Source organism: Brassica rapa, chromosome A01 (genome assembly GCF_000309985.2).
Source record: "Brassica rapa cultivar Chiifu-401-42 chromosome A01, CAAS_Brap_v3.01, whole genome shotgun sequence".
NCBI lineage: Eukaryota > Viridiplantae > Streptophyta > Magnoliopsida > Brassicales > Brassicaceae > Brassica > Brassica rapa.
The window spans coordinates 9,297,489-9,314,825 of NC_024795.2; the positions used below are offsets into that span (position 1 = coordinate 9,297,489).

The following is a 17,337-nucleotide window of genomic DNA, read 5'->3' on the forward strand; positions in this document are numbered from 1 at the left end:
ATTTCTATTTAAAATTTATAGTTAAAAATAAAACCCTAACTAAAAGTTAACCACGAAACAGTTTTTCTTCTTTCTTTTTCTAATTTATTCTTTTACGTAGTACTTTTTCTTTTATCTAAAATTTTCATTTGTGCTTTGTCTTTTGATTATATAGTTTAGTTATCATTCTGGTATCGATCACCACAAGTGAAAGAAGTTTTTCGAAATTGAATATGATGAAGAATTGTTTTTGGTCTACCATGTTACAAAAGATGTTATATAACTTGGCTATGTTATTAATTAAGATGGTTGAAAAACTTGACTATATGAATTTAACAGATGATTTTGCAGAAAAAAATGCAAGAAAAAATGTATTTCATTAATAAGTGTCCTAAATAACTAGTTTCTTATAAACAGTTTATGGAATTTGGTTTTTATAAAGCTTTTATATTGTTTTATGATTTTGATCAAATATTTTTTATTTGACTTGGGACAATATAAAATATTAGATCGGCACTACCAATATTAAATTACATTTCAATAAGTAAGTACTATATTATTTACTCAAAATATGGAGATAATGTTAAAATAATAGTAAAGTTTAGTACTTAGAACCTGACTGGTTTTTCCGTTACGACCTGCAAACGCAGCTTTTGCGGTTGGTAGCTGTTGAAAATGTTTCGAAATAATCATACAAACCGCTACAAATCGCTCCAAACCGCTTTGAACCTCTTAAAAGTTTCAATAAGCGTTTGCGGTTGCGGGCAGTTTCAGATGAAAAAATAAATATAAAATTATTTTCAAAAATATTTTAAATTTAAATTTTAAAATGGAAATATTATAAATAAATAAAAAATATTTTTATATATTAATTAAAATTCACAAACAGTATCAACTAATATAAAACAAAAAAAAAATTTTAATTTTTTTTATATAAATCTTCAAAACAAATTTTATTAAAATTATAATTTTCAACTAATTTAAAATTTTTATAAATAAAATAATATTTTATTAATCATATTATATTGATAATTATTATATTTTATTACAATAGTATATTTTTTATATTTTTATAATGTTATAATATGTTAATATGGGTAATTTATTATTAAACCGCTGCAATATCTTATAATCAACCAGTCACAAATATCTCGCAAACGCAACAATTTTAAAACGTTGTACCAATCATACAAAACGTTTAATAACGCTTGAAACCGCAACCACTCGCACCCGTAAACTCTTGTATCCGCAAACTCCCGCAACCACAACCGCTGCGTTTAAACCAGTCGAGTCCTTAGTAGCATCCATGCTTTTGCTAATTTGTATCCAATGCAAAAGGTGGATGAATGGACCTTTAGTAATAAAACTACACAAAACTTTTATGTTAGTCTATACTTATTTTTTGAATCTGCATTTAATTTATACTAATAACTTTTACAAAGATAATTTATGGTGTTGTAAAACATGAGTTTTTTATACAAATAATGTTTTTTTTCGTAATATGCATTCATAAATCACGGCAATACCACATCATATTTTTGTAAACACTAGAAAAATGAGATTAAACGAGGACTTGACTATAGTACACAAGTAATATTTATCGAGTATTATAGTAAATGTTTGTATAAGTCTGGGACATTTTGGTTTTGCTACCAACCTATAACCTAGCATGTGTATCATCACTAATCATTTTATTTTATTCTGTTTTTAATTGTGGACTTTTCTTTGTTGTACACATTTATTACTCTTGAGCCGTACTTGTAAGCTTTAAAGGTCATTAATACGGCCACCTATTCACTGATATGATGAATTGTACCTTCCATGCATATTCATGTTTGATTTTGTACACACAGGTTGGCAGTTAAACATTGTAAATTTTCAAAAACAGACTATTTAAACAGTATAAAATAAATTTTACATTCCAAGTTTGGAAAGGCAAGAAAATTGAACTAGTGAAACTGATATTGTTCATATGTGTTCTAAAAGTTCAACTCTAGCTAGTTACAACTTAAATATTGTCAGTTTTTTTCAAAAGAAAGTATTTATCAGTTTAATCATAATGAGTATTTATATACTAATATAATTTCCATAAGGAAACTAATCTGCTAATTTTCTTTTGAGATATAATTTGCTATCCTTGCATTGTATTTATATTACAATATTACTAGTATCTCACAAATCATGATTCACATATCATTATTTACATTAAAATAAATCATAACTATAGTCAAACTATTCCTTTGAGTAATAAAATTAAAGTAAATATTTTGCTAGAATTTTCAGTTTATCAAAAAAATCTCGTTTTGTATTTGACCCAAAAATTGAAGTTTGAAACAAATCTCAGTCGGCTAAGATCCTTTTATACTTGTAATCCACATACTTATGTCAAACTGTCAGTAAAAATAAGAATACTTCTACATTTCTAGCAGTAAAATAACATATCAAGGTAATAATTCGGTTGAAGTAAGGAAAGAAAACAATAATATACTACTATAATGCTGTAATTATTTATTTGGTTTACATCAAAACATCAAGAAGCTTTGGTCGGCGGCTCGGCGCGAGCCAAAATGAACCAAGTGGTGAATGAGTAATCAACAGCTAATGCGGGTCCCGTTAACGTGGCCGTCATGACTTATCTGTATTTGTACACGTGGCGAATATCTGTTGGTAGTCACTCATGAAATCAGCAAAGACGCGCAAACTTGTACGATATACGTGGGGCCGATGTTTGCTGTATCAAACCATCACTTTTGAAAATCTTGTAACACATCTTTTTATTTGTTGTCGCAAATAAAATAAAATTTTGAAGGAAAGTTTCTAACCAGGATGTTGATGTTGATGTTGTTGTGTATACATTGGAATTTATCTTTTATCGGATTAAAATTCCCCTATATATTAAAAGAGAAGTCACTTTACTGATTTCTGGTGACGTGTCGTTCATAGGTGAAGTTTCAAGAAAATTGTTATAATTTGATTGGTCGATGATTTTTAATTTTTATTTATTTAATTTTGATCTAAAATTTAAGGTAAGTCTAAAATCATTTAACATCACTTGCCATATAATCTACAGAATAACAATTTATGGAAACTGATTCTCGAAATTATAGAAAGATTAATAATGTTTTATTTATTACTTTTAATATTTATAAACTATAAAATATAATGAACGAAATTTTATATAAAATAATTATAATTGTTTTATACTCTACTTGATGAATTGTATTCGAATATAATTATATAAAAATTATTTTAAATATTAAAAAATTCAAACATGTTTATTAATATTATTTTTAAATTATTTATCGTTGTTTAAAGAATAAATTTATCATAATTTTAAAATAATTTACAGAATGTTATAAATTATTAATAAAAAATTTACTTTATATTGAATATTTGTTTATTGTTAAATATTTTTTAGAATTTCTTTTTGATTTATTTTTTCCATCGACACTACTAAAAAGGAAAGCCCTCTAAATACTTACCTTATTTTGTAATTTCGATATATCATTAATTCATCGATCCCACTATAATAGGAAAGTACCTTTGAATACTAATTGCAAGGGAAAACATAATTTAATGACCAATTAACATCACTTTCCAAATGACTTACATAATATTATTAATAACTATTTATGGTAACTAATTGTCGAAAGTATAGTATATAAATCCATTTTATTAATTCAAATAAATATTTTGGATTCCAAATGACTTACATAATATTATTAATAACTATTTATGGTAACTAATTGTCGAAATTATGGTATACAAAGTCATTTTATCAATTCAAGTAAATATTTTGGTTTATTATTCTATGTAGTCTATAGATATATTAGAATATAAAGTCATTTTATCAAATCAAATAATTTATTTTAATTCATCGATCCCCTATAAAAGGAAAGTAACATTGAATACTGATTGAAAAGGAAAAAATAATTTAATCCCTCTATTAACATTACTTGCGCAACAATATTAGTTAATACATGTAATAATTAGTTTCCTTATTACAAATGGAAAGAATTCTCTTGATTTTGTTGATTGATTTTTTAGAATTTCTTTTTCGATTTATTTTAATCATCGACACTACTAAAAATGAAATCACTTTAATACTTAACTTTTGTGTTTTCTCGATTCAAAGAACATCTTTTTGCGATCATTTCTCTGTTTAATTCATTAAATACTCACTAAATATTTTAGATGTTAGAGAAACGAAATTAATTGACAAGATATTTTCTCTCCTAAAATCATGCATTTAAAACTTAATATTTATGGTGAGACTTGTCAACCAAAATTCTGGTGCAATCTATTCACGAGATGTTCTCCTTTAGCTTTATTAACAAGATATTCCAAAAATAATATTACCTTATAAGTATAAGATTTATTGAGAATTTATTAAAGAATATTCTACTTCTTAGCTTATCATGCAAGCTAAATCAATGAGAAACGTCTACCAATTTACTATAAATAAGACATTCACAGTAGAAGAAACGAAATAATTGAACTTTGTATTCTGAACTTTTAATGTTAATAATGTTCTGAACTTTTTTTTCTTCTTATTTTAGAACATTAAGCTTTTATATTTCAAGAGAGCTGATTTTTCTTTTGGTTTATATGCAGATACCCTATTATGACGATTTCTCCACTGAAGCTATATATGATTTGATTGTACACCTCTTTGATATATCATTTCGATAACATCTTTGTTCCTCAATCTGGTAAAAAAATTTTACTCAATTTGATAACATCTCTCAGCTAAATCATTTCAATAGCATCTTTTTTTGCTGCGAATATTTTTCTTTTTTTGATTTGTAGATTTATATTATTGTTTAGAATTATAAGCTTATATATACACATATTTGTTTTTTGGTTTGCTGATTGTGATTTTGTTTTATATTTTTTCAGAGATGATTTGAGAGAAGTGGTCATATTTCAGACCTCTAAGAGTTCACCATTCCGATCCTGCAAAAGATGTGCACTTAGAATGGTATTTTCTCTACTGTACATCAAAATTGGATAATCAATTATATTTTTAAAATATCTATAGTAGGATGGTATTTTCTCTACTGAAATAATATCTTATTTCCTAATCTCATGCTTTAATATTTAAACTTTAAGGACAAGATTTGTTAATTAAATCATTAGTGTAAACTACTCTCGAGATATTCTCTTCTTTTATATTTAAAATGTAATTTTAGTAACAATATATTCCATAAATAATCCTAACTTATAGGTAGATACATTTTTAAAATTAATTTGAGAACATTCTATTACATAGCTTATTGTGAAAGCTAAATATTTTAGTAAAGTCTAGCATTTTACTTATCTTTTGTGTTTTCTCGATTCAAATAACATCTTTTGAGATCATTTCTCTGTTTAATTCATTAAATACTCACTAAATATTTTAGATGTCAGAGAAATGAAATTAATTGACAAGATATTTTCTCTCCTAAAATCATGCATTTAAAACTTAATATTTATGGTGAGACTTGTCAACCAAAATTCTGGTGCAATCTATTCACTAGATGTTCTCATTTAGCTTTATTAACAAGATATTCCAAAAATAATATTACCTTATAAGTATAAGATTTATTGAGAATTTATTAAAGAATATTCTACTTCTTAGCTTATCATGTTTTTATCAAAAGAAAACGTCAGTAGATCAAATTAATTTTTACATGTTCTTTCAGGCTTGAGTTTATCAGAAGATCAAATTAAGAGTTTATCTTTGGCGGAGATTGAATCAATCATGCGTTTGAACGGAAGCTCATTTACATTGTTTAAGTTTTGAAACGTGTTATCAATAGTATACTCTTCTATTGGTTAAGATGTGGCTTTTGTTAGATTTTCTATTAATTAATTTTTTTTGTTTTACTTTTGTGGAATTCGCGATATTGTAATGTTTTAAATCAATAATAAAGACATTTTTCTCACTATTAATAGGTGAGAGAGATAGGGAGGGAGAGGGAGGGAGGAGGAGAGGGGAGAGAGTGGGAGAGAGGGAGAGAGATTAGTGTTTACGGTATATCCAAAAGTTTTGAGTTTATTGTTTATGATTTATCCGGTAAAGCCAAAGGGTTAGAGTATACTCAAAGGTTTAAGGTTTACCAAGAGTTTAGAGTTTAAAAATTAATGAATGTAATTTGTATATTTTACAATAAAAAATAAAAACTAACAGCAAAGTAGATTGCATTATATCTTGAATTAAATAATGTTAAGAAGATTTATAGTTTTCAACCACAAATAATGAATCATAACTATGTGATTATTATACATATAATATATATTATGCATATACATGTCATTGGATGTAAAAATTAACTAACCATGTAAAATTAAACTAATCATAATATTAATATCCGCATATGCGATAAAATATCCGCATATGCGATACAATATCCGCAGTCACTCCATAGAGAGCTGGATATTTAATCGCCGAGTTAATAGTTTTGATAAGCTGACAGAGTCTGATTCGAAAATCACCGACTGCAATTCGTATCTTCTCTCTGCTCAACCCATTTCTAACATTATTTATTCCATATTTATTACATATTTTGAACTTTTTATTCCATATTTTGAATTTTTTATGTCCTTAATTACATTCTGAAATGGTAAAAGAGGGTTTCAATAGGAATGTAGTGATAATATAAAATATGTTACCTCTGAAACTATACACTATTTATTCCAGATTTTGAAAATAAAATATCTTCTTAAACATACAAATTATTTTGGAACGTTGCAATTATACGTACACACAATAAATACCTCTTGATACTGAAGTTACTTTGTTCCATCTCGTCCATGTAAAATATTGAGTACCAACATTCTTTTGTACCTGATACTTTCTCCTAAGGGCGGTGGTATTATGATATAAAATTTGTTACTTATAAAACTATGTACTACTTAATTAATAATTTGAATATGTTTATGTCCGCACAGTATGCGGACCGGCCACCTAGTATATACTCCCTCCGTTTTTTAATATAAGTCGTTTTACAGCTATGCACGTAGATTAAGAAAACCATTAATTTCTTATATTTTCTAAACAAAAACATCATTAATTATTTACCTAACTACAATTCAACCAATAGAAAAATATAAGATATATTACCATTGGTTATACAACATTAATTATTAATAAATTTTACATAGAAAACCGAAAACGACATATAATTTGGAACAAAAAAGTTTCTCTAAAACGACTTATAATAAAAAACGGAGGGAGTATTTATTTACGCCGCCAACCTGCAATACTTAATTATTTCAGGCTCATAAATTAAATAAAGCTCTCATGTGATCTTGACGTCAATCTTGTGCTTACTATAATGGTCGAGGGCGGTTTAATCGACGACCAACATACCTGGCTGTCTACAGTATTACGAGAATTAATTTGTTTTTCCCTTCAAATGATTGGACCCGTTACATGGACTCTTACAGGAACACACATGCCCTTATATATTATTTGAGAAACATTGCAATATTTTTTTTGTAGCCACATGTCATCACTAGAATGATTCTTAGAATTCTTAGAGAAATATATTGGTTCATCTAAATATATAATAAGTTTTTTATTAAACCACAATAAATACATTATTAATGTACTTTATTATTTCTTTAAATAAAATTAGAGAATTGCCTAATGTGGCTAAAGTATATATGACAATTAATGATTTTGAATAATAAAGATTTTATAAAAACAAGTGTGTATTATAATTATATTTGTTTAATTTTAAGCTATTAAAATAAATTAAACAATCATAGTAACCATATAATAAAAATTAAAAAAATTATTTATATATTATATTTTGAATTTTTAAAAACGAGTATAAATTACTAAAACTGTTAAAAGTTTCACATTCAAATTTTATGATCTATGATTTAAAGCTTTTGTTATGACATGATACAAATAACTAAAAAAATAATATAAGTTGAAACTCTGGTTTAATAAGTATCAAAAATAAAAGATATATAAATATATGTATCATTTTAAATTAAACTATATGCCATATAAAAATACATAAATATCTTAATTTTGAAATTTACTTTGAACATTTTTTTGATAAAAATTTTGAAAAAATATTGACAACTTAATTTTTTAAAATATTATAAATTACTTAAACCATTAATCCCACAATAAAAATTTTGTTATCACTAATTTAGACTTTTTGCTATAACAGATACAAATGATAAAAAAAAATATGAGCAAAAAGTATCATCTAATAAATATTAATATTAAAATATACCATATATATTAATATTAAAAATATTTTTTCGATTTATAAAATTTATTTATATGTTCGCACCAATTTAATTATATAAGTAGTAGATAATGACTTTTAAATTATTCAATATATATTTATTATTTCATAATATGTTATAAACATATAATATATAAAATAATTTATATATATTATGTTCATCCCGCGCAAGGCGCAGATCTTAACCTAGTTTATTAGTATTTTGTAAAAATAAACAGATATTTTGTTATTACGATAATAATATCAATAACAAACTACACAATAAATTAGAATTTTTTTTTTGAAACTCTTTTTTTTTTGAAACTCTCACAATAAATTAGAATAGTTGTTTAATTTTACGAAATTTTATTTTCCAAACAAAAATCCTAATATACTCTCGTTTTGACCTTGAACTGTCACACTTTGCGAATATGTTTGAGCATGGATCTTCAGATCCGTACACTACTCCTCGAGAAACCCAAGTTAATCAAGATATCATCAATCTGTTGATCATTCCAATAACTTGTGAAGTTTCAGAGCGAAAAATGACACGCTTCAGTTCAAGGCTGATCATGTTCTCGTATTAAACCTATATTGGCTGCGTTTTGCTTAAGCCTCATCAAGATTGTCAATGAAAGTGAACGTGCTTATCAGCTTATGCTGTGAGATAAAACATGCACATTGTGATCTAGTAGGACTCAAACAACCTCTCCCAAACTCTTTTTCTTTGACCATGATGGCTGATGATGAGACCCCAATGTTACATTTATTGTTTTAACCCAATGCATCAGAGACTCTCATATCTAAATTTCCATTACAATTATCTTTCACTTACCTTTGTACCTTTGTATCTTTTCTTATTGTCAAACTTTAAAGTAGCTAAGATATTTACTCTTTCTGTTAAAAGTGCTCAACATATCCTGTACTGTACTGACTCATGACTACTCTTCATTAGCTAGTACACATTAATAGTTCGCTACTTTTAGATAATTAAATTATAAAAAAACAAACAACAAATGACACACACTGGTCATTTAATTCATATTTTTCAGTTCAAAAAAAAAAAAAAAACAATAGCGAAGAAATCAGTTTCAAAATCATATACTTTGGAAGTTTGCTTCGAAACAAACACAAGTTGGGAAATAACCACCAAACAAAAAGACGTTAAAGAAACACCAAACGAATAAAAAAAACATCATAGACAAGTTGGCATGTGAATGTAGTGCTTACATGTGAATGATGTTAATCCTTTTATAGATATTTTGGTCATCATTTATAATAATAGCTAGATACTATTACAGAGTGAGATTTGCCAACATGTTTACATATACATTTTGGTCGTCAATATACTTGTTAAAAATCTTGATGATATAAAAATATTTAGATACTTGTTCCATCAAATTACACTTATAAAATTACATATCTTAATTAGTACTTTTCGTAATAAAGATCCCCGTAAAGAAAGTTTCTATACTAAATAATGCTGCTTGAAAACTTGTGACCATTGTATACCTATTAGGCTATTACCTCTCTGCACACAGCATCCTATTACAGTAATGGGAACTAAGTAACGAACTCAGTGATGGGAATTAAGTAACGAACTCTTGACATAACTAAGATTATTACAGTTAAAAAAAAAAGATGATTACAGTAACTATTTGTAAATAGCTTGGCCACAAAAGGTGGAGTGTGAAATCACTCTTTAAAATGGGCTTAAGACCAGCGTTGACGTCAGCAGACCCATTAAGCCATATTGTAATTTTGTTACGTAGAGATCTGATGGATGATTCATGTTTTACCTTTAAGTATATTTTGCACCCATTTTTGAACATCTACCAGTTTCGGACATGAACACCACTGCGAAGTTTCGAAGCTAGTAAAAAAATTGTTAGGCAGACATTAATTGAAACCCATTTATTAATCTTGTAAATGGTGTAAATGCAGACAAATATGAGATGTCAAGAGAAGTGACACGTAGACAAGTCGTTACATTGTGAGGTAGGGGTGGGCGTTCGGGTACCCGTTCGGGTTCGGGTCGGGTATTTCGGATTTTCGGGTATTTCGGTATAGAGGTGTAGAACCCGTTCGGGTATTTCTGTACTTCGGGTCGGGTTCGGGTATTTTAAGTTCGGTTTCGGTTATTTCGGATCGGGTTCGGATATTTAGATTTTGAAGAAAAAAAATGAAAATTTTCATTTCTCAAATTTCTTGTATTTAAATATATAACTTTTCGCTTAACTATTTTTTATTTTTAATAGATTGCATGGTTAATATATTTGGACATAACATTTTCAAACTAAAAAGACATTAATTTGGTTATTGTTTTTAAATTTTGGATGTAACTTTTTGTTAATTGCTGAAATAAGAAGTTTGACATGCATTTTAAGCGAATAGCAAATCATCTTCTACGTAATTGTATGTATATCATATGAATTTAAAGTATGTGTAGTATCAATATAAATATTTTATATAAAATGAAAGATGTAAACTATAAATATAAGGTTAATTATCATATGTTCGGTTATTTTCGGATATCCATTCGGGTTCGGATATTACCCGTTCGGGTTCGGATATCCAATCTCTCCTAATTCAATACCCGTTCGGATATTTTGCTACTTCGGTTCGGATTTCGGTTCGGGTTTTTCGGATCGGGTTCGGGTGCCACTTCGGATTTCGGGTAAAATGCCCACCCCTATTGTGAGGTCAGCGTCCCTTGTCGAGCTGGACGCACATCCCATCCACGTGTCTCCCTAACCGAGAGAGTTTCGTAATCCAATAATATACTCGCGCGCGTAAGAAATAGTAACAAGCATTCGCATTAACAGCACCTCGCACGAAACATAAAACTCGTTTTATTTTCCCTCCTCTATTCACGCACGGCTTAGTTAATTGCTCACACGTAAAAAAGATCGTACCTTTTCTCTATGTTCCTTCATCTTCTTGAGGTTGCTTCACGTGACAAAAAGTTTGCACATTGCGGTTTAGTTCCTCCCTCTCGGTTCATTCGCCACATCGATATCGATGTCATCGTAGTGATGAATTCAACGCCGAATGTTCCTTCACCCGAGGTAAGATAATTAGGACTATATCTTCCATCTCTCGAGATTTATATTTTGTAGGTTGCGTGATGGAGTCGTCTTTGTTCTTATCTTAACCAAAAGAATGGTCGGTTAACACAGTTTTGTCTTGTCTTTGCTATATTAAGGACAAATTTTCGAATTGTTTCTTTTTTTTTTCTTAGCCACAAAGATCAATCCTTTCAATTGCTCCAGCGAAGCTTACGATGATCCGTTTCCAGGGAGATTCGAAAAAGAGGATTCTATCGTGATCAAGTACGTTTTCAGGGAGATGTCAGGGTTCGTGGGTGTTGTGGTCTCGGATCCATGGTTACAGAGCCAGTTCACACAAGTCGAACTTCGAACCCTCAACTCCAAGGTTTCTTCTCTTTCATTGTTTCTTTTTTTTTTACCTTTACATGGATGAAACTAATAAATCTTGATTTCTTGTGTAGTTTGTATCGTTGAAGAACTCAAGTGGAAACATCACAGTAGAAGATCTCCCTCCTCTATTGTCAAAGTTCAAGGCCATTAGTGCAACATTTAAGGAAGACGAAATCAAAGAGATACTTCAAGAGTTAGCTTCTGATACAAGCAGTGATGTGGAGTTTGAAGAGTTTCTTAAGGTAATGTTGCGTTTCTAGCGATTCTTGCCATGTTTTAGATTTGACTATATGATATATCATGTGCAGATATATCTCAACTTACAAGGCAAAGCAGCTGAGAAATCTGGTGGACACTCATCCTCATTCCTCAAAGCTAGCACCACGACGCTTCTCCACACTATAAACCAGTCGGAGAAGGGCTCTTTCGTTCAGCACATCAACAGATACCTTGGGGATGATCCCTTCCTCAAGCAGTTCCTTCCTCTTGATCCTGATTCTAATCAGTTGTATGAACTTGTGAAAGACGGTGTGCTTCTATGGTAAGCTGCACGTTTCCACATGTTTAGAGTTATTCATCTCTAGCATCTGAGGTTTCTAACTTTTGACTTGTTTCTCTCCTAGTGCAGTAAGCTCATAAATGTAGCAGTTCCAGGGACGATAGACGAACGAGCCATCAACACGAAGAGGGTGCTTAATCCTTGGGAGAGGAATGAGAATCACACGCTCTGTCTCAACTCTGCCAAAGCTGTGGGATGCACTGTTGTTAATATTGGGACACAGGACCTGGCTGAAGGACGGGTATGCTTTGTCTGCTCACTGTTCAACACACACATCAATCACTGTAATGATGTTTTATGATGTTTTGCAGCCTCACCTAGTGCTAGGATTGATTTCACAGCTCATAAAGGTATATACATACACTCATCCACCTATATTACTTTTGCTTTCTGTTCTCAGTTATTTAACTAAACAATGTTGGTAAGTGCAGATTCAACTGCTGGCTGATCTCAACTTAAAGAAGACGCCTCAGCTTGTTGAGTTGCTTGAGGACAGCGATGTAAATTGAGCTACCAATCACATATCTCACCCCACGTCTTGTGAGTTATAAGTGTGTAACAAGTTTCTTATCTGTTGCAGGATGTTGAGGAGTTGCTGAGACTACCCCCTGAGAAAGTCTTACTGAAATGGATGAACTTCCATCTTAAGAAAGGTGGTTACAAGAAAACCGTCTCAAACTTTTCTTCTGATTTGAAGGTATATTACTATTTGGCTTCTCGAAGTATAGCTTGAAAAGGCAACCTCTCTCTTTTGCTTATCCAAACTCTTTACATTCAAGATTGTACTTATGTGCTACTGTTTCTTAATTTTTTGGATGAGAGAAATAATATAAATTATAAAAGTCATAATATAAACATACACTCTTTTTCACTTAAGTTTTGGTACTTTCATTTCATGGATGCAATTTGTTGAATCATAAAAAGCAATTTTATGAATGAAATTTGTTGAACCTCATCAATCTGTTTCTGGTTAATCTTTAGGATGCACAAGCCTATGCTTACCTACTCAATGTTCTTGCGCCTGAACACTGTGACCCGGCTACACTAGATGCAAAGGATCCACTTGAAAGGGCTGAACTAGTTCTCTGTCATGCGGAGAGAATGAACTGCAAGCGCTACTTGACGGCTGAAGAGATTGTTGAAGGATCTCCAAATTTGAATCTCGCATTTGTGGCACAAATATTCCATGAAAGGTTTGTATTCTCTTAAACTTTCATCTGTCAAGCAAACTTTTAAGTTTAATTGTTTTGTTCTCTATACACTTAGCTTCACTCTTAACTCTATGTGCCTGTTGCAGGAATGGTCTAAGTACGGATGGTAAGTATTCATTTGCAGAGATGATGACCGAAGATGTACAGACTTGTAGGGATGAAAGATGCTATCGGCTATGGATCAACAGCCTGGGGATTGAAAGTTATGTCAACAATGTGTTTGAAGATGTTAGAAATGGGTAAAAGCTTTATATTTTCCTTTTAGTAAAGCAACCAATCTGTGGAAGTTGAAAATGAAAACGGGTCAGTCAAGGTGCTATATTTGCTGCAGATGGATACTTCTGGAAGTTCTTGACAAGATCACTCCTGGATCAGTCAACTGGAAACATGCTTCAAAACCTCCCATTAAGATGCCATTTAGAAAAGTAGAGAACTGCAATCAAGTCGTGAAGATTGGGAAAGAGCTGAACTTCTCACTCGTAAATGTAGCTGGAAACGACATAGTCCAAGGGAATAAGAAGCTCATTCTTGGTAATCATCATTACCCTAGACTAGAGAGAGATTCCATGTTTTGAGTTTCTTTTTCTTAGCTTTATGCAATAAAGATTATGTTTGTCTCTCTCTCTCAGGTCTCTTATGGCAGTTGATGAGATTCCATATGCTCCAACTTCTCAAGAGTCTGAGGTCGAGGACACGTGGTAAAGATATGACTGATGCAGATATCCTTAGCTGGGCTAACCGGAAAGTAAGAACCATGGGGAGAAAATCTCAGATCGAGAGCTTCAAGGTATCTTTAATATCAACTTCAAAAACACTTGATCTTAGTAACTATTGTCTCAAATAAAAAAAAATGCTTCAGGACAAGAGTCTATCGAACGGGTCATTCTTCCTAGACCTTCTATGGGCGGTTGAGCCAAGAGTTGTTAACTGGAATCTTGTCACCAAGGGTGAAACAGGTTACTAGATTCTATCTACTTTCTCTGTTTAACCGAATCAAAACCTTATTTGGTTTATGTGATTGTTTTTTTTTTTTTTTTTTTTTTTTTTTTTTAAATGGTTTATGTGATTGTTGAAACGTGCAGATGAGGAGAAGAGGTTGAATGCTACGTACATAGTCAGCGTTGCAAGAAAGCTTGGGTGTTCTGTTTTCTTGCTGCCTGAAGATATCGTGGAGGTAAAGAACCATGATTTATAATGTATTCTCTGGTACTTTTGGTTAGTGGAGTTGATGATGCAGAGATGGTGTTTGGGAATGATGTTGTAACAGGTGAATCAGAAGATGATCCTAATCTTAACGGCGAGTATAATGTACTGGAGTCTTCAGAAACGCTCAACGGAGAGTTCGGATTCGTCGTCGAGTCAGAGCACCACCACAACGTGCACCACCACCAGCACAGACGCGTCTCCTGCTCCGTCTGTCACGGGAGAGGACGAAGTTTCCTCGTTGAGCGGCGAAGTCTCAAGCTTGGCTGTTGATGACAACGAGGCTGATGCGGTTTCAGACATTACCATTGTCTCCGAGGAGACACCCAACGAATAGAAAGAGAGAGAGTGTGTGAGAGAGACAACAATATCTCTTGCGAGAGTAAATTAGCCTTTGTAATAACATCATCTACTCTGTAATCTGTATGTGTTTTATATATTTGTTGTCTTTACAAATAAATGAGAAACGATGTCTATAATAATGTTAGGTTCCGGCTACGTGATATGTGGCATGAGGAGCTCTAGCCGGCGGATAAGTTCCCAAGGAAAGCAAGTCGTGTTGTAACAATTGAAGACGTATATACCAAAAAGATAAAAAGGTTCTGACCAACGAAGCAACCAAAAGGTTCAAAATATGGTTAAGAGCGGTTGTATTTTTTTTTTTTTTTCCGTCTGGATAATTTTTAATTAAAGAAAACGGGCCAAGCCCAGATAACATATTCCGAAGCCCAGATACAACTAAAAGGCAACAGGCCCAAAACATTAAAACCGAATCCATTAACGGGCCGTCGGCCCAACCATTTAACTCCCGAACGACGTCGGCCGAACTACGCAACAAGGAGGGTGGCAACTGAACACGTGTGAGCATCTAAACTCTCAGGACGACACGCGTCGCCACCATCTCGACTTGACCGTCTTCGCCGCAGGTCTCCATCGGTACCACATCACCGCCACTTCCTTTCGCCGGAGCTCATAACCTGGAGAGCCTCCGTCGAAACCATCTCTTTTCTTCGCTTCATCAACTCATCGGAGAGCCTCAACACTCTTCGAGAGCTCCTCCGACAAGGCCCAACCTCTCAAACACTAAACCCGCAAGACAACCAACCAGATCTAAAGAACGGATCCTAAAAACCCTAAACAAACCCACTGATATACCTACAGCCGACGACGCAAGGCTGTGGTAGCCTTCACCTCCCGGCGACTAGAACCGACTACGGCGAAACTGAAGAAGCTTCCACCTCGCGGCGACAAGAACCGGCGGCGGCGAAGCTGTGGAAGCCTCCACCTCCCGGAAACAGGACCCAACCAACTATCATCTTCACCGCGCCAACCCTCCAAGTAACCGCGTCTTCTGATGTGCCGCAGACCACGAATCATTACATGGAACCAGCTCAGCATGGAGTTCAGGACGTTCTGAACATTTCAACCGAGGTTCATGTTTTTCACCGTGCCATACTTGACTTGGGTCGAGCCAGACTTAGCTTGGGTGGTGAAAAATCCAAAGACGGACATGCATTCTCATCCGGCGGACCATCCGGACAGTCCCGCAAGCGTCCTTATCTTTACCCTGTGCATCCATCTGGTTCGGATGAATCTAGACATCTTGACTGGTCTTCTCCGTTTTCCGTGCCTTGACCAGATCTAGTCTTCTCTATTTTCCGTGCCTTGACCAGATCTAGTCTTCTCTATTTTCCGTGCCTTGACTAGATCTAGTCAAATTTATATTTCCTATGCATTGTTTTCCCACATTTTCTTTTATTGTCTTTGACTACAAAACACTATAAATATGTAGTCCCTTTGATGAATAAAATCAGTTCATTTTGGTTGTTTATTTAGTTTCTTCTCTGAGTGTGAGAGAGAGAGTTCTTAGCTAGTTCATCGGTTTGAACCGGCTTGTTGATTTGGTGGTCAGCCAATCATCTTTGTGTGTCGTTTGGTGGTTAGCCAACACACTACATTCGTTCTTAGGTGGTTAGCCTTAGATCGTGGGTATATCAAGAGCCATTCCGCATCTCTTGACGATCCTTTCAATCCATCTCAGTTCCAGAAGCGCCATTTGCTTCTCGGTTCATATCCAACACCCAGCTAAAGTGATCCTTCCCGATTTTGGTTCTATCAAGTGGTATCAGAGCCACTTTGGCTGGTTTGTTTTCATTTCATCTTCTCATCTCTCCACGATTTTCTTTTCTTATTTCTTTTTGGATCCGGGCTGTTCCTTTACTCCCTTGTGATCGCCAGTTATTTAAAAAAAAAAAAAAAAAAGGAGAAAAAAAAAATCGATCAAAAAAAAAAAGAGTGAAAGTTTTGGCTTGAATCACTTCTGAAGAGAAATCCAGGGGGAGTGGTGGAAGAGAAACCCTGCTGGCTGAAGAGAAACCCAGCCTTAGGACAGTTAAGGCGGATCCACACAAAAATCTCTTCATTTTTCTTTTCTTTTCTTTTTCCCTTAAAGTTTGTTTTGAGTTTTGACTGCTGATTTTTTACTGCCTATCATCCTTTGAACCAGTGAAAGAACTCTGAGTGACCATCTAAAAATCGTGAGCTAAACACTTGAGAGTGTGAGGATTTTTATTTGCTAACTTTGTTAAGTGTTTTCAGGATGTTTGGACTTCTCAAGAAATCAAAACCACAACAAGACGTCTACTTTCCTTTTAAAACTGTTTTTGAAAAGGAGCAATTGATTTTTGATAAGAAACAGTTTGCTTCTAATGGGT

General features: G+C 32.3%; 1 protein-coding gene and 1 long non-coding RNA gene across 5 annotated transcripts; both read left to right on the plus strand.

Moving 5' to 3' along the window:
- Positions 1-3,216: 3,216 nt before the first annotated feature.
- On the plus strand, positions 3,217-6,541 carry LOC103875222. Its single transcript, XR_004451705.1, has 2 exons — positions 3,217-4,691; positions 4,879-6,541. It is a non-coding gene; the product is annotated as an uncharacterized LOC103875222 (long non-coding RNA).
- A 4,492-nt stretch (positions 6,542-11,033) lies between these two features.
- Positions 11,034-15,132, plus strand: LOC103866498 (fimbrin-1). Of its 4 annotated transcripts, none has more exons than XM_009144455.3 (15): positions 11,034-11,278; positions 11,509-11,645; positions 11,722-11,892; positions 11,959-12,191; positions 12,279-12,450; positions 12,521-12,559; positions 12,641-12,709; positions 12,790-12,906; positions 13,191-13,402; positions 13,507-13,659; positions 13,752-13,951; positions 14,050-14,207; positions 14,280-14,376; positions 14,503-14,594; positions 14,688-14,960. In XM_009144455.3, exons 2-15 carry the CDS (start codon positions 11,559-11,561, stop codon positions 14,958-14,960), a joined length of 2,073 nt encoding a protein of 690 aa, XP_009142703.1. In that variant the 5' UTR covers positions 11,034-11,278; positions 11,509-11,558. The 4 variants fall into 4 exon arrangements, with proteins under 4 accessions (XP_009142703.1, XP_009142687.1, XP_009142695.1 ...); XM_009144439.3 differs by having other exon boundaries at positions 11,055-11,278; positions 11,452-11,645; positions 14,688-15,132; XM_009144447.3 differs by lacking the exon at positions 11,034-11,278 and adding an exon at positions 11,357-11,375 and having other exon boundaries at positions 11,452-11,645.
- Positions 15,133-17,337: the final 2,205 nt, after the last annotated feature.